General features: G+C 47.3%; 1 protein-coding gene across 4 annotated transcripts in view; it reads right to left on the bottom strand.

Moving 5' to 3' along the window:
- Positions 1–25,685, bottom strand: part of LOC100773612 (ribosomal protein S6 kinase alpha-2) — a 280,709-nt gene that overhangs the window by 74,899 nt on the left and 180,125 nt on the right. For all 4 annotated transcript variants that reach the window (XM_027401140.2, XM_035440447.1, XM_035440448.1 and 1 more), the window contains 2 exons: positions 13,075–13,191; positions 6,271–6,352 (listed from right to left, as the gene is read on the bottom strand). In XM_027401140.2, coding sequence (XP_027256941.1) covers positions 6,271–6,352; positions 13,075–13,191 — 199 coding nt within the window. The remainder of the gene's footprint in view (positions 1–6,270; positions 6,353–13,074; positions 13,192–25,685) is intronic.

Genomic DNA, 25,685 nt, shown 5'->3' with positions numbered 1-25,685 from the left:
GCCTCAGAGAGCAAAAGGCATACAAGGGAGTCATTCTCCTGCTACTTTTCATCAGAGATAACTCACTAGGAAAATAAACTCTGGGTAGCACAAGTCATCAGATGGCTTCCTGACAAGGTCGTGGAGGGAGGCTGGAAATCTGGGGACTGACAGCACCAGAATCAGGGCCTCTACCACCTCTGCATAATGTCTTTGGGGGACCTTTGCTGCTTTGCCCTCAGTCCCCTCACAATGAAAAAAGGACACTTAAAACCTGTGTCTGGAGTGTGCCTTACACGCTGACCTACCTGCCCCTGCAGAATCTGGAATCACCCACATGGGAAACGAGTGGACTAAGTCAGTTAGTTTAGAAATACAATCTGTTCAGATGCAGACAGCCTCTGAAGCTGAGTTTCTGAATGAGTCAATGTTGTTAACGAAGCACCTCAGCTAAGATAGAAACAAATACAGAAGTGCTGAAAATAGCACTCTGGGGGCTGGAACCAGCTCCAGCCAGCGACTATTTCAAGATGTTGTAATCGATACAAGTGCCTTCAATGCACACACATACTGGTCACCAAGAGTCCTGCAGGCACATGGCATCTGTAGGGCGATGCTTCCATGTTCCCGTCCACAGCAGGGGCATCATGAAAAGCAGGCGCTACAATGATATCCTATTTATGTGCCTTTCTCTCTTTTTACTTGTGTCCATGCTTCCCAAAGACCCACCCCTCAGCCACCAAGAGTCACATCTGGCACTGCAGTGACTGTCCATCGGCCACTTTGCTTGCTTAGGGAGCTGGCCAGAGGACACTGTTGTCCCTCACAAGAAGTGGAACACATTTCCTCCTGAGAAGAAGAGTGCATGCCACCTTCAGGGTGAGAGCACTGACTTCCAGGGAAAATGACTACAAGTTAGGTCTGAAAACAGTAAAAACACTGTCAAATTAGTTGTGCAGAGAAATACCACAGGTGGGCAATTCCTTCCACACTGGAGGAACGTTCTGCATTGCCTGTGGGACCGGTGGCCACGAGCCATTCTTACAGCCATTAACTACTTCAGGCCATTCATGGCAGGAGCATAGCTTGACCAGGCCTGCATTCTCACCAAGCAAACGGCACTTGCACAACAGGCCAACTCCAGAACAGTTGATTCCCATGGAGAAAAGGACAGAGAAGCTTTCTTAAGGTGTGTGTGCCGGTGACACTCCAATACATTGAAAGATTGGCTATCACTTCCAGCCCTGTTTTAGCTCAGAGGGCATGGAGCCAAGAGAGGTTCCCCAGGTGACATGGCCAGTGGAGTCAGAGCTGGCTGTGGCTCCAGACTCAGTTTCCTAATCTCAGCCATGTACCAAGGAATCTCTACATTAGCAATGAAGGGAGACGGGAGGGAAGTTTAAGATTCTCTGGCTCAGAACTTCCATGAAGCCCCAGGTACCTGCAGCTGTCGATGTAAAAGGCCACTGTCCCAATCAATATAGGGTGTTTGTCACAGCTAGTAATTGTGCTCTCTTGCCAGCTCATGAAGTATATAGGTGAGATCAGACCTGTTTAACATTGGGGCTCACAGGAACATGTATCTGGGCAGGCCCTCCATCACTAAGTGGGAAGCTGCACTCCAGGGTTCCCTATATTTAAAAATACAACATGAAACTATTTCCCATAGTTACTTCATTCTGTCACAAAACTTTGCCAAGTTCAAGAACAAAAGAAATGGTAAAGGTCCTTAGGTAGCACCATGCTGTCATGAAGTTAGGGGATGGAACTGGGATGATGGAACCTTGCTGGGTGGCAAGCAAGAGCATATACCTGCTGGCTCCTTTCTCTTCCAGCTATGGTGCAGTTGACATCTCTTTAGAAATGGTTTGTCACCTTGTAATGAAAGGAGGGGGCTGTGCCTGGCACTCCAAACTTAAAGTAAAACAGAGCCTCGAGAACCATTATACTCCCTATCAAGTCACGAGTTTTCCCACTGACAGACAAGTCCTCCCTCCGGCACATATGGCCGTCGATGCACTGTGGAGAAACAACCTGAAGTTTCAAAATGATTTCTAAAAGCCCCTGCCCCCTTTTTATTTCCTTTTCAAAGTGACTTTGCTATTCAAATGAATTCCAGTTCCCTCTGACAACTGTACTCTTAGAGATGGTGATTGGCAAGGGGAGGACACACCGTGGGTGTTACAGACACACCCCTTTTCTCCACTGAATTTCTTACAATTAACTGGCCTGCAAGTTGGGGGTGTGACAGGGATGGGGAGGAACTGGTTTTTGAGTAACTCAGGATAATAGGATGGATAGCAAGATGCAGAGAAGTTGGAAGCAAAACAAATTCGAATGTTCCTATGTGTAGATGCTCTTCTTCCAGCTGTGAGGGAGCTCGGGTGTGTGTGTGTGTGGGGGGGGGTAAGCCCAGTGGGAGCACATGTGAGGCTCCTAGATGGTAGAATATCATATTTGTGGACACCACACACAAAACACCACTCTTGTGACGCTCCTCCATTTTCTCTTAAGAAAGAGACCCTATTAGATTTCTGAGGAAATCTATTCATCAGTGATAATCCATTATAGAAAGCTGGAATAGTGTGGAATGTAAAATAATGTTTGGTATTAGCTGACTTCGGAAGGAGCACAAGAAGATGGGGATGTTTTCCCATTCCTTTTCGCCTATATGGCTCAATTTCACAATATGTAAGTGATTGCACACAGTCAAACATACTGTTCTAGAGTATTTGTTTCTAAAAATTATGAGACACCTGTGGTGTCTTATAGCCCATAGGGAGTGGCACTATTAAAAGGTGTGGCTTTGTTGGGATAGGTATGGTCTTTTTGGAGGAAGTGTGTCACTGTGGGGTGGGCTTTGAAGTTTCATATATGCCCAAGCCATGACTAGTGTCAGAGTCCAATTCCTGTTGGCTTTTGATCAAGATGTAGCTAGCACTATGTCTGCCTGCATGCCATCATGTGCCCTGTCATGAAGATAATGGACTAAACCTCTGGAACTTTAAGCTGCCACCTCAATTAAATGTTTTCCTAAAGGAATAAGAGTTGTTGTGGTCATGGTGTCTCTTCACAGCAATAGAAACTCTAAGACAACACCAGATATGAGGGGATTTGCTGTTGAAAACTTGGGATACAATTCATGGAGAAGAACTAAAAACTGTCTGTAATTTAGTAACTAGACAGCACTGTTTACATGTCTACAATATGCCTGCTGGTGTGGACGTGTGTGACTGTGTTTGTGTGTGTGTGTTTATATGTCTGTGTATGTGTGTAACTGAGTATGTGTGTGCATTTGTGTATATGTCTGTGTATGTGTGTAACTGAGTATGTGTGTGCATTTGTGTATATGTCTGTGTATGTGTGTAACTGAGGAGATGCAGTCTCATATCCTATGTACAAAACGGCACTGTGAGCCATTTCTCAAGAGCACTTCAGTTTGAATTATAAATTATTTGAAAGGCTCATTGTGCAAAGGAGACTGAAGCTAGAGGCTGAACATCGTGGTCAGCTCTGATGGGACAGAGGGCTACTGAGTGCTGAACACAGAGCACAGCTTCCTGGTCCTTCGTGTCTGCATTTGGTAGCACAGGCTCCTCAGTGGCTCCCCCTCCACTCTGATTCACCTCCATCCCAGAGCTGGGGAGGAGGAGGATGCATGAACATCAGAAACTATGATCATCAGAGTGAATACCATTGATGATACCAGCAGCTGCCATCCACATTTTTATCTTCAATCCAAGAGGGTGGTACCTCATTGGGATCTTAGGAACTCACCACTGCCATACTCCATTTTACAACATTTTCTCCACCCCTGAGAAGTCCAGGCCCATGAAGAATTCAAGCCTGTCTCCAGCTCCTATTCGGAAGCCACAAATGCACCAGTTGCCTCTGTGGGTCAGTGTCCTGTTTGCTTTCTATTGCTGTGGTAAGACCAAGAGGAACTTGGGAAGGAAAGCAATTATGTGGCTCACACATCGAGATCACAGCCCATCACTGAAGGAAAGCCTGGAGAGGAACTAAAGGCTGGCACGTGTAGACAGGAGTGCTGTTTACCGGTTTGTTCCCCGTGGCTTTGTCAGCCTGTTTTCAACCCAAGACCATCTACCCAGGGGTGGCACCAACCCGCTCCCACATCAATCATTATTGAGAAAATGCCCCCACAAACTTGTCTACAGACCAATGTGATGGGGCCATTTTCTCAACTGAGGTTCCCTCTTCACACATCTCTAGCTTTTACCAAGTTGACAAAACCAGCTCAGTCTACTCTCAGCCACAAGAAACCAGAATCACTAGATATGAACTTCATGTTAACCTTCTTCTCTCAGGACCCTGTCCTCATGCTCATCCACAATGGATGGATCAGTGTTGTATTTATGCTCAACGCTGAGAAATACTGTGTGAACAGACGATGTGACTGTTTCTATGGGACAAGATGACAAAACGCTGGAGAAAGGCATCTCCGGAAGGAAGGGCTTACAGTTTGGGGGAAGAGTCCACCGTGGACCGGAAGGGATGGTGGTAGAAGCAGGAGGCAAGTGCTTGTGTTGTGTTCACAAATGAGATACAGAGTGTGGTGAACGCTGGTGCACAGCTCTCTTTTCCCATTTTCAGTCGACCCATGGGTTGGTGTCACCTACATTTGGGGTAGATCTCCTCACCTCAGTGAACCTCTCTGGAAACGTCTTTATAGACACACTGCGGTGTATCTCTCCCGGTGACAGTGGTGACAATAGACTAAACATCACACTGGTGTTTGTGCTCAAGGCTGTGGTGGGCTGTGCTGTCTCTGTGGAGCAGCTGGGTCATAGGACAATGTGTTCACTTCTGAAGAACTGCAGAAGCAGTTTATGTTGAGGACTTTCAAATGATCTTAATGTAATGTCTGTTTCTCTGAGACAGCCCTTAAGTTTATCTTATTAAATGTCAGAGTTGTTTCCTAGATACTTCCTCAGCCAGGAAGAATAATTCTTTAACATTTTTGTGAAGAATTTTGTACCATCCCAAGATGTTCAATTGACAACTAGCTATTGTGACATAATACCACCGGTAAGATTTTGTCTATTACGTTAGCTCTAAAAAACATACTTCATTTGTGTATCTTAATGCTCTAAGAAAAGCCGCATTCTATCTATCTACAAGCCACTTGTTGGTGTTTACAGTGGGCTTCCCTGGACATATACAGATGACGAGTCTCCTCCCAGGCTGGCAGAAATAGCCAATATTTGCATTTTCTAACCATTGAGCAACACAATTCATCTCTTTTACGGGAAAAAGTCTGCCCATTCTAAAGTTAGGCCTTGGATCTCACACACCTGCCAAACACTAGAGCCATTGAAAGAATTTCTCCTGCCTGTATACTAAGATGTTTACAGTCTGTGGATACTTCACCCATGCATCTATTACCCTGTTATATGTTGCTTGAAACCATCTACTTTATCTCCCCAGCTAGAAAGTGAGTTGAAGACTCAGAATGACACACTCTTTGGAGTCCTCTGCTGCTGAGGACAATACATTATAAGACCTAAAAATCCAAGTGCCTCCTTGACATCTTTTGAGCCTCACAGCACCCCTAAGGGCATAAGCATGGGGTCCTGGCTCCTGCCAGATCAGCCCCCACTCAAGGCTCCACCACTACAAGGCCAATACACATCACTAACAAGCTACCATCATATCATTTGTCCGTGCTGGTGTGAACCTTGTGCTGGTCAGGAGCTTGGATCCTCCCTTGGTGATAGTATGAAGCAGGTGACCAGTACAAAGCTGGTCAGAGTAAGCCCCAGGTCTGGGCTTGGGACAGGACCTTGGGTTTAATGTTTATGCCTCACTCAGAGGATGGGCACACCAGAGGCTGGAAGCTCCTGGATCCATTGACTGTCTATCTCTAGTCACTGGGGCAACCATGGAGCACAGCACGTTTGTGAATCAAGTTTCCTGTGAAACTGAGCAATCCAGTGTGGCGGGTGGTGCTCGGTCTACTGTGGAGTCACACAGCCAGAACAAACGGCTTCCTTCTCGATGCTCTTTTCCCACATGGTTCTCTGCAGCACAACATATGCAGAATGCTGCTTATGCAACAACCTCCCTCTGAAAACTGAACAAACTTTGCAGGGATAGTTACAACACCCAAGAAATGTTGGCAGCTCATTACCCAGATAGCGAGCGCCCGGTGCCCTCCTCTGGGGTTCCTGAAAACATGAAGACTAAATAAAGCCTATATTCCCACAAATTGCCAAGTGAAGACTGCAGTTGTGTGTCTCAGAAGTAACTGACCACTCCTAGGACCCTTACCTTTCAAGGTGGCTTTCTTCAGGACCTTCATGGCATAGAGCTGACCAGCATCCGATCCTGAGACCTTCCTCACCAAGAACACCTGAGGAGCAGAAAACACACTGGCTGTCTGTGATTGTTAGCTTTGTCTACTGGACACAGCCTAGACTCACCCAGGGAGAGACTGTAGAAGGACTGTCAGCATTGGTTGACCTGTGTGACTGTCTGTGGTAACTACAGTAACCACAGTGAGAGATACAGCCCATGATGGGTGGCACAGTCCCAGGCAAGAGTTACTGAACTGTATGAGAGTGAAGAAATTGAGATGAGAATAAGGTAGCAAGCCAACTAGTGAGCGTTCACAGGCCCATTTCCCTCTACTCCTGACTGTGGACGTGATGTGACCAGCTGTCTCAGGTTCCCGTTGCTGCAACTGCCCTGCAGTACTGAACTGTGGAATCGTGAGCTAAAAGAAACCCTTTCTCCTCTAAGATGTTTTTGTAGGAGTGTTATCACAGCAGCAGGGATGACACTGACGCATTCTAAATGAGACAAGGGGATATGAAGGAGCTCCAATCGTGGATGCACTATAGGAAACAAAGGTTATCTCCAGTACTTAGGCTTCCAACAGACACTTCCTCTGCCTGCTGCAGCTCTGTGGAGAGCATCATCCTGCTTATCTGTTTGGGTACCACTAACTTTCATTTGGTAGCAGAAGGGAGACACATGCAGAACAGACAGCACCAGATTTGCAAGACATGCTGGTGACTCTCATTTGAACTCTCCTTACCCACATCTGTCTTAGTTGGGGTTTCTATTGCTGTGATGAACACCATGACACTGAACACCATGATCAAAGCAAGCTGGGGAGGAAAGGGTTCATTATCAAAGGAAGTTAGGACAGGAACTCAAGCAGGGCAGGAACTCCTGCAGGCAGGAGCTGATGCAGAGGCCATGGAGGGGTGCTGCTTACTGGCTTGCTCCCTATGGCTTGCTCAGCCTGCTTTCTTATAGAACCCAGGACCACAGCTCAGAGGTGGCCCCACTCATCATGGGCTGGGCTCTCCCTCATTGATCACTAATTAAGGAAATGCCTTACAGCTGGATCTTATGGAGGCATTTTCTCATTTGAGCTTCTCTCAGATAATTCTAGCTTGTGTCAAGTTGACATAAAACTATTCAAGACAAGATTCTAGCTGTGGGCAGCAGAAGTTCACCAATAGGTTTTGCTTGTCTTTTTTTTTTCTGACTCTTAAGCACACTCATGTGGGTATTCAACATCCTCTGGAACATTTTTTGACACATGGAATAAATCAACTAAACAAAAGATACCTGAAACAGGCTGAGCTTAAGGCAAGATTACTGATTTTATTTTTTAAAGTTAATAAAGAAGAATGGTGAGTATGAAAAGGAATGTTCCACACACATGAAGAAAGCACTGGTTTTCCTAAAAGAATTTCCCCACTGGTGTAAGCCCTGCTTGGTACCAGAGCCCACAATGGCACCCTCGACTCTGGTGTAGGTATGAGTAGAGGCAGCTGCCCTTAGAAGGATGGATCTGTTGCATTTCTCCTTCCCAGAGGCTTCTCTCATGCCAAGCCCTCCTGAGTGTACTTTGGGTATTCTAGCTCCACACAAACTTTAGGTAGCCCACACTGGCCCAGGATGCAGTACCATGAGCCTGTACCTGTAATATCAATCACAGTAGGCTGCAGGTTTCCCTAGCCATGTGGCAGGTCATTCCCCATTCCCCTGGTTTTCTGTCATACACAAAGGAGTGTTCAGGAACCTGCAGAGGGCAGAGCATGGTCTCTTGGCACCAGAGACAACCTATGGACCAATGGGTATCTGCTGTCTTCCCAGGAGACCCCAACATCTATTCCAGGGACACAACAGAGAAGGAAGTGGGGAGACCATTGCCCAGGACCCACATTCACAGATGGAGTCAGCCCTACATCTACATTGTGTGTCCTGGAGGAAATTCAGCTGCTTCCTGATGCCTCTACCACATTTCTTCTGCCCACTGTCAGTACTGCAATCTTAGCCCATTTTGTGTTGCTATCACTGACTTTCCAAAGACTAAAACCGGGACAAGTTAATAGGAGAGAACAGCTGGTGTCCATGGGAAAATGTTATGCTCTCTGCCAGATGGCAAAGGTGCAGGGAAGGAGACAGGCTCTGTCTTGTGTAGTGATCAGCACCTCTAGGAGCACACAGAGTATGTGAAGACATGGGACACACCATCAATGAGAATGGCACTGGTTATTTAGAAGATGTGTGGGGCATTCATGTGTAAGTATGTACCCATCTCTATGGCTGGATGGTACAGACCCAAGAGAGAGCTTGGGGCTCAGTCATATGTGTACCAACTGCCACACTGGATTTGAGGCACCAAACCCTCCCACGGGATCTTGAGATCCATATGGCCCTGCACCAGTTCTGCCACATCCCTAGAAGTTACTGCAGATGGAAGGACTCTTGTCCTAGGCAATGTCGTTTGGGTTAAGGCCACCTCCTTGGTGTAGGGAACGAGCCCAGAGGGCCAGTGTGGGTTCATCCTACTAAGAACCAGGCAGAAATGAGACTGCAGTGCTTGGAATAAGGGACATTTCTGAAGACATAAAGCATTAGTGAGTAGCTGCTAAGTCCCCATCTCTGAACTGACTCAGTGTCGTTTCCACCTGATAAAATTCCATTACCTCTTCCAGCCTGTTCCTGACACATATAGCATCTGTCCGCACTTTGTCAAAATGTATAGAATTGATATCGCCTGGCGGGAGGTGGGAGGCAGGAGGCCACTGCCAGGAGTCTAGGTGGTGATGCTGGACTCTAGGTGCTATGCACTTGGCAGCTAAGCATCCATCCTGTCACTTGGGGCTAAGAGCTGAGAAGCAGCTTGGGGCTTGTAGCAAGGTCTGTTAGCCACACGACCAGCACATTTTCCTGCCAGCCATCAGATTGGAGTCAATGGGAGACGGGTATGGAGGAGCCAGCACAGAACATTGTGGCTGCACCCCTGTTGTGGGGTTTGCATGCCAGTGTGGGAGGTCAGGGATGCATGCAGCCATGGCCAGATCACTGAGTCTTCCTATGGAGAAGAGTATCCTGCCTGGGTCACTGCTGAAGTCCTCATAGAACTCTGGCTGGTGGACAGAGGAACTCCCGCCATTCTGTTATATTATAGCTGAGACAGAAGCCCCAAGAAAAAGATTTGCATAGTGGAAAAATAGCCATAAAATCCTCCTGCAGGGAGAAGTGGGGAGAGGAAGAAGGCTTCACTGCTCCGGCTTGTGTACATGCAGGACTACCTGGCCTTTCTCTGCCTTCTGCCTACACCCCGCCATGTAATATAGCATGATGTGACAGAGTCACCCAGGTCCCCTGCTGTACTTCTAATCTCCACATGGCAGCTGGGAGGGGCTGGCAGAGCCCTGTGCCACATTACAACACTTGGATTTGCTGGCCACCAATCAAATAAGCTTTTTTTTTTTGTTTTTTGTTTTTGTTTTTGTTTTTCTTTTTTTTTTTTTTTAACTTGTCCCGGTTTTAGTCTTTGGAAAGTCAGTGATAGCAACACAAAATGGGCTAAGACAGAGTCATGGCAAATGGATGAATGGATGAAAAGAGCAGACCCACCCTGCCAACATCTAAGCAGAAAACTACATTCACTGGGCAGTGCCACCTACAAATTAGCTGAGATAAAGTCAACTTCTACACAGATATTTGCATATAAAATGCTTAAAATCTGAGGGAGACAAAGCCTTACTCTGCAGCCCAGGCTGGCCTCAAAGTCCTGAAGATCCTCCGCTTCAGCCTTTGAGCACTGAAAACTGTTTTCCTTATTGCATTTCATATTTTAAAAATGAAACCATGGATGGCAGAGGCTAATGCTTCCACTCATCTGTTTTAAGCAGGATCTCTGCCTTTTTAAAGGCACAGAAAACAGTTCCTCTCTGTCACTATTAATATGCTCCTACTAAGTGCCAAGAACTAGAGTTGTGCACAGCAATTCTCCCGAAGGTGATGAACGCACTGGACAGAGGTCACCTCTAGCACCATAAGAGAAGGGACTATATAATTTAGAAATCTATTTGGATGCAGCGAGAAAAAGCCCCAAAGCAACCTTGATAATTTTAGCAAACTGGCTGCTGTGTTTCTGTTGCTTCGTGCAGTGGTGTGTACTAACTTGTTCCACTTTCAGAACAATGTCTGTGCAGACAGCTGTGTGGCCTGGGCCAGATGCAGTCATTTGATACTGCCCAGAGCTCTCAGGATCACTGTAATGGGAACACTGTTGCCTGATTCCCTTGGCAACATGTTCTCAGTCTGGCAAGTGGACCTCCAACTGCAGGATGCCCAGAGCCCAAGTCAAAGAAGCATAGCCACTTTCTGGGGACTCTCAGGCAATGGCCTCCCCTGGAAGATGGCATTTAGATCCTCAAGCATGTGATGCCACTGAGAAAGCAAGGACATTTTAAAATGTCAGTTTGCTCCCTTCTCAGAACATGAGACTCACAATTCACCACACCCCAGGAACACCCCAGGGAATTTTAAATTAAAAAAGGGGGGAAAGCCTACTCCTGCCTTGGTACTTCTCAACAGAGGGAAGCAGTGGGGGCTGAAGAGGGTGGGAGGATCCCCATCAACCACAGGCATCTCCACCATGGAGCAGCCAGTCTGCACCACTCCATTCAGCTCTAGAACACACTACTTAAGCCCAGACTCCCCAGGATGATCGCAGTGCTGATGAGCTGTAAGTCAACATTGGTGAGGAGAGACCATGTCAAAAAGACTGTCCACAACGCGCCCTGCACACAGCTACAGCATCAGAGCCACAGGATTACCGAGTGTAGAGTACCTTGTAACACAGAACTCCGGGCTAAGGCTATTCAGGTTCTGGGGTACTCTGGCATGGGGACCTGAGGCAGCTGAGTCTCAAGGGCTGCTTGGGGGGAATTCTAGCCAGAGCCTGCCTATTCTGGGGTTCAGTGTAGCTGCTGCTGTAGGAACCATCTGATCTCGGGGCACAAACAGAGAGAGGCACACAGCTGGAGTTCAATGGCAAGAATGGTGTTCTGTTTATTTAGTCACTCAAGTAAGGAAGGTAGGGCAGTATGCTGAGCGATGGGAAATGGCCAACCATGGTGGGGTCAGGATTTCCAAGCATGGCCTACCCTGGGATCCTTGACATCTAGACTGATAGAGAGGCCCAGAACCTTCCACAGAAAGGAAATATGCCTGCCCTGCACTTAGTGGTACACAGCACATTTTCCTTCAGAGCAGGAACAGGATAGTGTGGGGAGGTCAGTCAGACCAGAGTTTGCTTCCCCAGTCAAGCTGCTCATGCAGCCCTCATGAAAAAGAAAACCTGTATTGACAAATGCAGATGATTTGTGATCCCCTGTGGTGTTGTGTAGAGCCCAGGAAGGCCCAAGTGGTGTCTCTAGGGTGACCCACTTCCTTTAGAGTCCTTGCCTAATCTCCTTGCTTTCCATAACAGCAACGGAACTTGGGGGAGAGGGGGGACTGAGCTGAAGGCAAGGATGTCCGAGATGCGATAGCCACAGGAACTTGCCTGTCCACTGCCCCTCTTTTCTTCTCCCACGGGTATCTGCACAACCCCATTCCTTTGTCCCACCTGTACACATAAGATCAGGAACTGAGAAGGGTGGGTGTGTAGCTCGTAACTAACAGCTCTGTTAAGAGAGCCAAGTCAAACGTTTATTCCAAAGAAATGCTTTTTTAAAAGCAAAGTTAAAATGTAAAACGAATGGAGATCCTAGGGAAGCCTTTCCTCCTCCACTTTTTTTTTTTTTTTTTTTTTTTTAAAGATGGGATCTCAGGTAGCCCAGGCTGTCCTTGAACTCACTATGTTGCCAAGTGTGGCCCTGAACTTCTGATCTTCTGCCTCCTCCTGCAGAGTGCAGAGATTACAAGTGTGTTCCTTCACACCATTTACACTGTGCTGGGGTTGACCCTGGGGCTTCATGAGAACAAGGTAAGCCCCATTCCTGAGCAAGATGTGTTCAGGTTCAGGAAGTTCTTGTTCAGGTAGACTGCTGGCTAAACAACCGAACTTCCTGTCCTGGCCCCTGTCCCCAGGAACTCAGGAGCTATGAGCATTTGCCAATCCAGCTGCTAGTCCAGTGGATACAGAGTGAGGACCACACTCTGTGTGCAGAGGGGATGCTGAGGGAAGAGCCAGCATTGCTGTCTCCTGAAAGGGACCAGCTGCCATTGCTCTGACCCATAGGGGCAGATGTCAGGACACATGCAGGTCCAGCACACAAACCCTTCCCAGGCGACAGCCAGCTTGGACTCATGGCTAATTTAATCCACAGGGTGATTATATAAAATAAGTTAGTTACTTCATTTTACAGATGGGGAAACTGAGGCATCAAAGGGCAAAACTACTGTGTCACTGACCCAGGTATGGAGAAGAGACAGACTCCAAATCCTTGCCTTCCTCATCCTTGAGTAACAGCTTGTAGACCAATCCAAAAAAGGCCCCTCTCCCTCTTTTCCTTTTGTTTTCTCATTTTTCTCATCTCTCCTCTCCTTTTCAAAAAGACCTGTTGAGGCTGCAACTTCCAAGACAACCTGACCTTAAATGCAATGATCTGGCTCCCTCAGTAATAACCACGAGCCAAGAGGACACTGGTGAGCGTGAGAATGTGGGCGACCTGACTCTTCGTGGCTCATGATTCTGACACACACACAGGCTCAGCTAATGTGGGCAGTGCCATGCAGGAACCCAGCCAGACTCAGCTGGTACCCCGCCTTTGCATGTGCCACCAGCCCCCAGTGCCGGTCCATTCAACTCACCTTCCCATAGGACCCTTGTCCTAAAACCTTCAGCAGCTCAAACTGGGAAGGGTCTGCCTTCTCAAAGCCTTCCTTCACATGGTTGCTAATGTCAATTTCCTTCACGATGCCTTCTTCCTGCAAGACAGCAGTGACATGTGGTTAGGACATAGCCAGGTCCCCCTCAGTCCATCTCCACCCTCCCCTAAAGCTGGGACATCATCTGCTCTGGGGGCTTCCAGCAAGGGGGATGGAGATGGTGTGCCTGCCTGTGACTGGCATGTGAGCCTTTAATTGCTTTCTCTCCCTCAGAGGTTCCTATACCATGTCTCGCCTGTACCACAGGGAAATCTGAATGTATTCTCCATGAAACCCACTCTGTGGTTCACAGTGTGGGGCTGGAATATGGCAGCAGCAGATCAGGAACCAAATGTTGCCCTGAGGGTGTCTTGCTCCACCACTCAGGAGACTGGGGGGAGGTTCCCACGTGGAAATGCAGATGATTTATTTTCTTTCTCACTCACTTTTCAATATTTTTGACACAGGTAATTCAAGGACTGCTACAAAAGAGCCTTTCGTCTCTATAAAACCTGCACAGCAATCACTACAACATCCACCATCCTGTCCTGAAGCTGTGAGGCTTCCTATACACAAGGAATGCAGGTTCCGCCCCAACAGCAGCCATCAGAGTGAGGGATCTGGACAGCAGGTATCATTGCCAGACATCAGAAAGGACAGGCCAGGAAGTCATCCCCAAACAGCCAGCAGGAGGTAGCCTTCCTGGGAAATCCTCCCAAAACAGCCAGCAGGAAGCAGCTTTCCCACATCTTCTTTCCATGCAAACTACAAAGCACGGTTTCCTCTTAATGGCTGAGTTCCACAGCTTCAGGGTCTCCATTTGAGGACTGACTCCAGTGCCTTCCATTCACCTCAGTCCTAGGTCAGATGTTTGGTGATGACATCACAGTGGCAACACCACTTACACATTACATTACAGGGAAGTGAGTGACCTGAGACTACAGGTTACACCACCTTAAGTCTCTTTGTCTCGTATTGATAGTTGCTATTTCTCCTTGTGAGGTCATTTTATCCAAAACTCTACAGGGGGTTTTAATGCAGTTCCCCCAGGAAAACAACATCTGCTCCCAAACTAGTGCCACGAATCACACTAAATGCCCAGGTTCTGGCACAGCACCCAAAAACAGAACTCATAAAAATAATTAGATGTTTGGGGAAAGAAGACAGTTTCAAGGTCAGATGCCAGCTCCACTTACAAACCCATCACCCCATGACATGAGAGAGAGAAACCAGAGACAGGGTCCCCTCTGCATGTGTAGATGACGAGTCCTAAGAAATCCTACTGAGCTGGAGCAGGGTTCCAGAATGTTCCAGAAGAGCAGGAAGTAGGAAGGGACAGCCACAAAGAAGTTACCAAGAGTAAGACCACAAATAAGCCTTTCTTCCCCTTCCCTGTTTTTATCTCCTTTATGTCTTTCTCTTGTCTTGTAGCTCCAGCTAAGATTCTGAGTACTATACTGAACAAAAAAGGCCAGAGTGGATATTGTGTCCAGTTTCCAACTTTAGAGGAAATGTTTAGTTTCCCTCCATTTACCGTTTGGTAGAATGTTGGCTACAGCTTCGTTGTATAAACCATATACAGATTTAACCTATATGTGTGTGCTTGTGTGCCTATGCATGCATACACAAATGTACACATATGTGAGTGCAAAACAGAAGGGACGATGAACTCAGGATACATCATCAATATAGCTGCCTAAACAGGACCTGAACAACGACAACACCAACAGACACACTGTCATTTGGAAGGGCAGAATCTCACAGGGCCCCACCCCTAGGCAAAAAGACTACAGACAACCAAGGGCTGAGAACTGCTGAGAGAGGGAGAAGAGCTGTATTCAGGGATGAGTTCCTTAGTTGGTTATCTAATTCCAAGTGGTCAGCCCTGAAGTCATATGCATACAAGGAACATTAAGCAGACTCAGCAGGCTGTATCTATATATTTGTGCATTTAAACACACACATAATAATAGCAGTTAAACAAAGAGGCCATGAATTGGAGGGAGAGTGAATGTGTGTACACGGACAATGAGGAGGAGAAAGGAGAGAGGAAATGATTTAATTATATTTTAATTTTAATATACTGTATATTAAATAGAAAGGAGACCGAAGGAGGGTAAAAATAGGTGATGGGTGGGGGATAAGCAAACATGACACATCCCCACTGACATAAAAGAGGAAGAGACTGAAGGGAGGGTTACAGGTGATCCAAGGAGCAGAGTGATGATGGAAATGAGGGAAAAGAAACCTAAAACACATTCTGCTCCAAAATGCACAGTGATATCTAACATTCTATATAATAATTTTAATACTTTTTAATTTAAAAAAAGTAGGGGTCACAACCCAGCTGCTGGGCCTCTGCCTTTTCTGGCCAGTTTCCTCTGTTTTTAATCTCCTACCTTTCCTGTCCTTAAACTGCATCATTTACGAAAAGCAAATGAAGTCCAAGGTTGTTAATTAGTGATGGTGAAGACCTAGGGAACCCTCCCCGCTGATCTGCTAACTCACTGATGCCTTTAAAGGGTATTTCATATATCATCCAGCAAATCTTTTGTTTTTCTTTTTGGTGGTGGTGGGGGGGTAAGAGGGCTGGCCACACCTAGTCTCTGACACTGTAACAGTGGAGAGGTCACCCTGGAAATTATGAGTTATGTCTAGGATATCAATTCCAAGAATAATAACAGAATAAATTGGTGACGGGGATTATGAAATAAAAAAGTAAACTGTAAGCAGTAATGCATGTCTTTAATCTCAGAACTTAGGAGGCAGATGCAGGATGACTTCCCACAAATTCTAAAACAGCTTGGGCTATATGTCCAATTTCAGGCCAGCTAGGGCTATATAGTGAGAGCCTGAACAAGAGTAGAGAAGTGAAGAAAAGAGGGAGGGCACAAGAGAGGGAGGCGGGAGGAAGAGAGGGAGGGAAGGAAGGAAGGAAGGAAGGAAGGAAGGAAGGAAGGAAGGAAGGAAGGAAGGAAGGAAGAAAGGAAGGAAATGCAGAAACAGAAATGAACTCAACTGACCCACAAATAAATGTGGGACAGATGGGGCAACAGCAGGTGGATCCCAGTATGGCTTTGGTGAGCAGAGTGACAACAAGAAAGGGTCAAGGATGACCAAGCCTGCCACAGAATCATGGGAAGAAGAGAAGTCAGGAGCAGAAAAGGGATAAAAGGGAGAGGTGCAGAGGAAGCACCAGACAGAGTAGAGACTGAATGCAGACAGGGTGACACATACAGTAAGTCCTTCTTGGTTACCTGGGATCTCTTCCATTCCCACTGATGCTCAGGACAATACATCCAATGTAATGTAACTGAGGGTGCAGGGTCTACGGAGGAAGAGGGAGTTCAAACGCACCACAAGGCCCTTGTTTCTCAGCCTCACTGGAGAGTAACCTTCCCCCTCTCCCAAAGAAAGTAACTGAGCCCACAAGGGTGGTCAGAGAGGCAAGCTCACACCCACAGGACAGACAGTAAGACAGGCCGAGATGGTTGTCTGGGACTTTTCATCTTCAAAAAGAAGTCACACAAGCTGCCTGAGAACTACATTTGTGACTTTTACAATACAGAAGCAATAGCTGAAGAGTAGTTGGAGGACGGACCAGAAACAAGTATGACCTCTTTTCCTCCCCCCTTTCCCCGCCCCCTGCGGCCGGGGGGCCTTCTGACTTGGGTTACTAAGGCGACATGAAAACCTCTAGGTGTTTTCTACTCTGCTTCTCTGTTTTTAAATGAAAACCCTACCCACAGTCTCCAGCCCTTTTCACCCAATTGTTTGCTGTGGTTTTATGAAACACACTGTATGAAAATGGGACTCCCTGCCAGCTGCAGTCATGAGCATGGCTGGTGGGTGGAGCTCCACATTTGTGGGGCCTCCTTCCCACCGACAGCACCCACAGGGTAGAGGCTGGGTTGCCCAAGAACACATGGTCCCTTACGGACTCAGAACCTACCTCCCTTTGGGACAGCTAACTCCAGGAAAAGGGAGATAGAAACTAATAGTTTCTGGATGCAAGGAATAATAGGTAGAAAAGAACAGTTTGTTGGTCTTAGATATACAGTAGCTTTAATACTTGACATACAAAATCCCTTTGGATGCAGGGACAAAGTTTTCAAGCAAAGTACATGGTAAGAGTCTGTCCATGCAATGGGGACAGCTGTGCACCCTTCTCCAGGTGGCAACATGTTCATAGGAGAAGGTCGGCTGACGTGGGCTTGGTATCAATGTACTGAAAACAACAACAACAGAAGTCTTCAAAAGTAACATCATATGGGCAGAGATACGGCTCAGCAGTGAAGAATGACTGTCACTCTGGGGACCCGAGTTCAGTTCCATCGCTGCAGCCCCAGGAGATCAACAGCACTCTCTGTCCTCTGAGAGCACTTCCACAGGTGACGCACATACACACGTGCACATACACACATACACATACACACACTTCTGTCCTATGAGAGTACTTCCACATGTGCTGCATGTAAACACACATATGTACATACATATACATACACACACATACATACACACATACTTGCACACACATACAGACACATACACACATGCACCTCTGTCCTCTGAGAGCACTTCCACATGCTCTGCATATACAAACATCACATAAATAAAACACTAATAAAGTAAAATTAGGGCATAGCATCAATCACAGACCTCTGAATCAAGTGTGATGTGTGTATTTCATGTACTTTTATGGCATTCATACATACACATGCATTCACTTTGCTAGCTTTCTAGATATGGACATGAAGACTACATTTTGCCCAGAAGTCAACAGTAGCACTAACCCAGCATGCTTGTCACATTGGCAAGCGGTTGCTGGGTCTGTGCTCTGCCTGTGGAATCTCTGAAGGGGCCTGGTGGGACGTGGTTGCCTATGACAGGCAGTGAAAGGACTCTGTCCCTCCATCTCTGGCCTGGGCTGTGTTTTCAGCTTCCTGCTAGAGTAGATCTTGAGATCCTGATGAGAAGAAATCATCAGACCAGCTGTGTGACACTGCCACCCTGCCATTGGTGTGATTCTGCCACCCCTGCCACAGGTGTGACTCCTGCCACAGGTGTGATTCTGTCACCCTGCCATAGGTGTGACTATGCCACCCTGCCATAGGTATGACTCCGCTACCCCTGTCACAGGTGTGACTCTGCCACCCTGCCATAGGTGTGACTCTGCCATCCCTGCCACAGGTGTGACTCTGCCATAACTTTCACTAGCTCAGTGACTCTCACGAACAGAATCCAGACCAAATGAGCCACAGACTTCAGAATTAAGCTTAAGTGATTGCAGCAGTGTATGGTTTTTCCTGTTTCTGAAATTGACAAGAACTTATGAAGAGGGTTCCACTAAATAGCTCCCCCTCCCCTTTCTCTTCCTTTCTTCCCCTCCTCCCCTGTCCCATCCCATATCCGCTTTGTTCCCTTTTTGTTGTAGTCAACTTAGCTATTTCACATTTTTAAAAGATTATGAAATACTTTGCTAAAAAAAAAAAAAGAAAAGAATGGATTTAGCTCCAAGTTTCCCAAAGCCCCCTTCCCCAACCCCTGCCGCCAACGTGATGCCATTATCTTGGTCTGTGGAGCTGTCAGAGCTGGAAGCCAGGCACAAAAGGAAGACTCAAGTAGAACGAAGATATGTACTGAATCCTGACGTTACAGGCCTCAGTGACAACAGCAGACAGTGTCGAGAGAGGCGGTAAACCACATCCATTCACTCAGAGCTGCACCTCTTTCATCCTCACAACACAGTTTACTCCAGAGATTACATCTCCACTTCCTCAGGAGCACCAAGAACTCAAAGATCTGCAGCAAGGCCAAGTACAGTCCTCCCTGTGGCAGGTGGATTCCATTCCCGAACTTCTTGTTACCCTGCACCCTGTGCCGGCCTGGCCAACCCTCCCAGAACACACTAGGGTTCTCATAATCCATCTCATGGTCCCTGGGATCCTCCACAGGACAGGATACATATTGCACCAACAACGTGTATCCTCCAGTGTGCCACTGTCTACCCAGCAAAGTGTCTGGCACACAGCATCTACTCCGTAAGCACCTGCACAGAAATCAAGGGACACTTGGTGGGATGGTTTAAGATGGATGTGCCATACCCACGTACTGGCCCCTGAAGGACACCCAGATAAAGACAGACTACAGAGTTGGTGTGCACTTGACCTCACCATCCTTATGAGACCTTCCCTGTCCACAGCATAACAGGAGTTGAAAACTTCCTAACCGTGAGGCCATTATTTATAGTTTACATACATTTATAGAAAAGGTGCTAAAAGCCATCCTTGCTTGAGGTTTGGCAAAACATTTTTCAGTCATGTGAATCCACATACATGTGCCACATTGAGATCACACACCATCCACATACATGTGCCATGTTGAGATCATACACTCTGCCCTACCAGACATGAGATACTGGAGATATGAACACCTCCAGTCGTAGAAAACCAAAAGGGCAATTATTCATACCAGATGAAGGAGACAGAAACTCATCCAGTGGGGATGCTGATCAGCACTGCCAGGTGAGAGGTCTATCACTTCCTGAACCCAAAGAAAAGCAGGTCTGGGTTTGGAGGCATGCAGCAACAGCCGAGGAACTCCCATAAGCCTGAGCTGTGAACCAGAGCTGAGCAACAGCTATGGGACTCTAACGGTTCTCCGTGAGCTCTGCCAGCAGCTATGGTCTGGTGCCCGGGTGAGCAAGCAGCGTGGAATCTGAATGGCTTCAGTGCACATGAACAGACATTACAATAATGACCAATGCTAAACTTCCACAGTGAGCTGTATGAGCTGTGCAAGCAACAAGCCCCTTGTCCACTTACTGGTGTAAACTCACTCTTTCTGGTTTAGCCTCTTAACACAAAGCACAAAGAGCGATTAGTTTGAAAGGGTTGATCTGAGAGTGGCAGGCTGTTGGGACAGAGCTGGAAAGAGCCTCAGGGCTGCTCCAACTAACAGGGTATTCTCAGTCAGGACAATGCTTCCTCTCTGCTTCGCCCCAGACTTGGAGCATCGGCTATCCCATCTTCACATCACCACACCTCTGGCTTTGCCACTGTTGGAAGACACAGCACATGAGCCAAGCCCAGCACTGCTGTAAGCAGAATTTGGCAAAAATAAAAAAACAAGTCACTTAAATGAGAAAGCTGACCTACTAGCACTTGCTTTTGCAAGCCTCTTTAATTGTTCTTCTTTTCCAGAATGACAGCCTGGGGACAGTAGTGCAAATCCCCGCTGAGACCTGTGTAGGTATTCCTGGATCTCATCCAAAACTCAGCCCCACTGCATCACACACAGAGATGGGCAAAGTCTGCTCTTGGATAACTGGGATTCATATCTCAGAATGTCTCCTCAGAAGATCTTCCAAAGCGGTGGCTGGTAGGTGAGGACTACAGAACATTCTAATAGATCTCTAGGAGTTGCTGCCATTGAAGCAACTGATACAGCTATAAATTCAGCCTTCAGCCACTTCTTCACAGGGTGACGTGTTTTCCTTATTGTATTTTAACTTTTAACATAATGGTTTCCCAGAAAATCACTGCCATGCTTTCCCCATCAGGTTTTCATGAGACTGTGTACATTTGAATCTCATTTCAAGCCATATGCTCCTGGCCAGTGCCCAGGTTCATAAATCTGAGTGTAGCAGCGGCGGGCCTGACTCCTCTGTCCACAGCACTGGCTGTGAAGGGTCCACAGTGAGTCTGAAGCTTCTGGCTGCAGGAAACCTCACAGTTGTGTTTCCTTTCTGCTGCTCTCTCCACATGAGGATCTGTGTCCTGACTGGGGAAGGCTGCGAGTGCAGGTGGTGACTGGAATCAACAACACATGCCCAAGCATGGTTTTTCTCTCTCCCAGATGCATGGTGTGTTTTGCATGAGGAAAGGGATCCCCTCCCCAGTAGAAAAGCTGTCCCTAAGAAAGGATAAAGCATTGCCATGTAGTGAGTGCTTCCTTCCTTCTCACCCAGACCTGACCTTCCTCCAGTGCAGTGCTTTGAATAAGAATGGCCCCTATGGGCTCACATATTTGAATACTTGGTTATTAGAGAGTAGTAGCACTACTTGACAGGATTTAAGAGGTGTGGCCTCGTGCAGGAAGTGTGTCACTAGGGGTGGGCTTTGGGATTTCAAATGCTCAAACCAGGCCTGGTGTCTCTCTCCTTCCTGCTGCCTGCAGTCGGAAATGTAGAACTCTCGTGTCCCCCGGCACCATGTCTGCCTGCATGCTGCCATGCTGCCATGCTTCCAGCCATGATGATAATAGACCAAACCTCTGAAACTGAAAGCCAGCCACAGTTAAATGTTTTCCATTATAAGAGTCACCTTGGTCCTGGTGTCTCTTCACAGCAATAGAACAGTCACTAAAACATCCAGTGATCTTACAACAGAGACACTAATACCTTGCTTCTAGTGAGAGCATATTTTAAGAAGACAATGGGAAAAGATAGAGTACCCCTAGATAAAGGGGCATACAGGTGAGGGTGATGGGCTGTCCTTAGGATGTGACAGTTGCTAAGAAGGAACACTTTTCAGGGAGCAAACTCAGTGACAGCAGTGAAATCAGGGCTGCCACTCATATGCGGGAATCTTGGGGAAAGAAGAGAATTTCTGAGTCTCTTTATCCAGGAACTGTCAGAACACTCCTCATCTGAAGCTGGCCTGCCAGGATGCAGCAGGCTCCTTAAAAGCTACTCTTTCCTTCCAAGCTCTGAGTCAACAGAGCCCAAGAGGCACTCTGCTGTAGGAGACCCTATCCTAGCCCCTATGCCACCAGGCAGCCCACATTCACCTCTATGTGGAAGCATCAGAGCTGTGGCCTTGCCCTCTAAGCTCTGCATTCCCCCAGGCAAGGAGCCCTGGTTGTGGCTATGGTCATTCCATCTGTTTTCGTCTCTTAGGCTGTATAGTTTACATCCTCTCCCTAGAAAGGCACCAGCAGCCAGTGGACACTACTCATGCACGCCATCATCTCCCAGTAAATACACACATGTTGTCATCCCTGTTGAGTAGACAGCCTCCCCACAGACGGGCCCCTCAGCATGAAAGGAAGCGAAGTCCCCTGATGGAGATAAGGGATGAAGATGGTCAGTCCTGGAGACTGGGAAAGTGGGAGAGGGACCCTTAGCACCAGCCAATGAGCAGGATAAACAACACAAACCTTCCTCTACCATCAGAAAAACAATTGTCAAGAGAGAATCGGGAGTTACTGTTTTTGTCATCAATTAAACAATTGTAAGAACAGTGTCCTTACTCTAGGAGGCTATCTACAGTGCTCTGGTGAGTTCTACTTAACAGAACCCAAACAAAAAGCACTAAAACTTGTTGATTGATGCGCTGTTCACACATCTGAGTGGTAAGCTGGGCTAACAGCCCAGGAATTATGCCTCTCACAGAGGCAAGCCTAGAGGATGTTGGTGGTTGGTGCCACCACTCACCATCATGCAATGCCTCTCTAGTTAGCTCTGTCTCACCAACCACATGCTTGGGTGGGAGAAAGACCACTTTCTGGGCCTTGAATCTGCACTGTTCGTCCCCAGTCTTTACTACAAAGATAGGAAAAAGCACTGCCAATGGCTACTGATTCTCAAATGCCTCACTCTTCCTCCTTAGGTAGACTTCCTAGCCCAGCATGCTATGTATAACAGATATGCTTGACATCTCATAGTCCATGACTAAAGCACATCCCAATGCAGACATCATTCAATCGGAGGAAAGAGTTCAACTGACCCACCCACAAGAAAAACAACCTGGTGACTCAATGACAACAACAGTCATGGGCGTAGTCTTCTCCAAGCTGGGAGTGGTACTCATGTACACGCACCAACATACACCCCAAAGTCTAGCACATCTTTGGGAACTGGGAGACAATCGGACACCAATCTGATGCTCCCAACCAATACATACATTTCTACCTTTACGGTCTACAGATCTCCTTCCAGCCGCAGAACACAGACCGGCACTCCCTTTGATATCTGCCCACTCAGGAACTCAGAATCCTTGGTTTCCTCTATCCCTGCTGCTGCATTAGCACACCTGCCAGGGTCTACCCCTCACTGCAAACATACCACCTCTCTCACACATCCCCTGTTTCCTCCCACCTCTCCCTCCCAGACAAAGCTGACCTGCTTACCACGCTCCCTCACTAAGCAGGTGAGCCTTTCTCTCAGCAACACCTCCCCTGAAAGTGAATCAGCCCCTTGCCACCTTCACTTTGCTCCACAGTGCTGGGGGATATCCTTCTGTATATATGTTTCTCTTATTAGTTGATGAATAAAACACTGATTGGCCAATAGCCAGGCAGAAAATATAGGCGAGGCTATGAGATGAGGAGAATTCTTGGGAGAGGGGCAGAGAGAGGCTGCCAAGAGACACCATGATGCCCAAGGAGTAACATGCCAGATTACAGGTAACCCACAGCCTTGTGACAATACATAGATTAATAGAAATGGGTTAATAATTAAGACAATGCTAACCAATAAGAAGCCCTAGCCATCAGCCAACAGTTTTATAATTAATATAGTGTCCCTGTGTTTATTTGGGGGCAAAGTGACTCTGGGACCAGGCAGTACAGAAACCTCCATCTTCACCACAGTCTTTCTGAAGCTACCAGCCTGGCTTGGGCTAGAAACTGGCCCTTAGTATTCTTGGTTCCTTGCCTGTGTCACCTCCACAATTCTTAAAGTCACCCTTCACTTAACCTCATTGTCCTTCCAAGACAGGGAGGGAGTCCTGGGAAAAGCGACTTCCAGAAATGAACCCTTCAATCCTGGCTTTCAAGTCACCAGCAAAGTAGTGACACAGCCGCTGCGTCATCCCCAAACACCAAAACTCAAAAGAAGTGTCTGACTTCAATCTATTCATGTGTGCAGAGAGGAGCAGTCCTCATGTGCATGTGCCCACAATTCTGTGTTGGCATCAGGCAAGGCATTCTGCACACCTCATGCCACTTTGCCCTTGGAGCACTCTGAGAGAAGATGCTACCTGTTCACAGAGGCAGATCAGAATTGAGTACCACAGTGGCTTCACAGGGCCAAGCAGTAGATGTGCTCATGAAGATGCCACAGTGAGAAGGGCTGAGAGGCTGATAAGCAAGCAGTGCATGGGACAGCTATTGTGAGCACTGACCGTGTATGCATACACATTGTGTGTGCACGGCACAAACAATGAAGCCAATAAATCCCTTCTCATTTGAGGTGAAGATGAGAAGCTGCAGTCCCTGTCCTTAGGCAGCACCAGAAGGAGGCAAAGACAATGGCCAGGACTACTTATTAGCCACAGCTAAATCACTCCTCAGAGCTTGACCATGGGCTGGTGTTGGGTATCTTAAGGTAACATGTTCTTGGCCTCCAGCTCACCCTGCTGGAGACAAACTATACATGATGTCTGACTACTTCATCCATGATGGATGGAAAAGAGACTTGCACCCCAAGCTCTGGGATTTCATTGTGAATCAGACCTCAGAGTTGACCCTGAATGGTTATGGGAGGCTCCCGTGAGCCAGGGCAAGCTAAGATGGGCACCTAGAACATGCCTGGAGAACAAAAGCAAAGGCATGAGGACCCCCAGGAGAGCAGTCAGACAAGGAGTCGTGTGCTGAGGCTGAGTCTTGGCTCTCTTCCCATCGTGATGTTAGTGCCTCCTCTTGTGTAACAGTGGGCACAGTTTTACTGCCTCTCCAAGGCCCTTTAGCAAATCTCTGACATTAAAGAGAAAAGGAGAAGCCTTCTACAGAAATCTTAATAAAGGCACCTTTTATGGATGCCCTATGAAATTGTTTTAAACAATGGGGATGTGCTAAAGGGAAGCCAACTATTCTGGTGCTAAAATTAATCTGAACAGCAAATCTGTGCTAACAGCCTGGAGATCATGAAAGATTAATGATTCCCCAGGTTGGGTCCAGCGGCATGCCTGTGAGGAGAGTGAAACTAGAACTGAACACACTCAGCCACCTGCCTGGGTGGCAGAGGCTCCTCACCTGGCACCTCTGTACCCGACCCCCACCCCCAGATAATCGAATTCACAACTAGAAAGAGGTACAAGGTTTAGCTGAAAGACAGTCTCAAGGAAGGGAGATTGCTTCTGTACCACACTTTTGCCATTTTCCCAGATTTCCTCAGAAGCCAGGCAACACACATTTTCTTTTGGCTCATCTATTCCTAGGGAAACAAAGGCCTGAGCTATTACACAGTGGTTCTCCTCAAGCTGCCTGTCAGTGTGCTCATCTGAGAGGATGCAGGCTCACTCTCCCTAGACACCAAACCACCCATGCTGGAGAGTGACTGTCTCACAGGAATCACCTAGCACCCTCCCAGTATCCCATTTGCAACCAAGTCACCACCCTCGTGGAGGGGGAGCTGAGATCTCACAGGTAACAGCCTATCCCAGGAAGTTTGTGCTCTAGTAGCTTCCAATTCCATGGCCTCTGGGACTGACTAGGTGCTTATCACAAAGCCAGGCAGGAGCCCATCATGGCTGGACCACCATACTGAGTCTAAAGAAAGCCTTAAAGCCCATGGGCTTGGAGTTGGATGCAGCACTCAGGACCCACAT

This window comes from Cricetulus griseus, chromosome 2 (assembly GCF_003668045.3).
Source record: "Cricetulus griseus strain 17A/GY chromosome 2, alternate assembly CriGri-PICRH-1.0, whole genome shotgun sequence".
In the NCBI taxonomy this organism is placed as follows: Eukaryota; Metazoa; Chordata; class Mammalia; order Rodentia; family Cricetidae; genus Cricetulus; species Cricetulus griseus.
The sequence above is the reverse complement of the archived record's forward strand: the minus strand, read 5'-3'. Positions and strand labels throughout refer to the sequence as shown.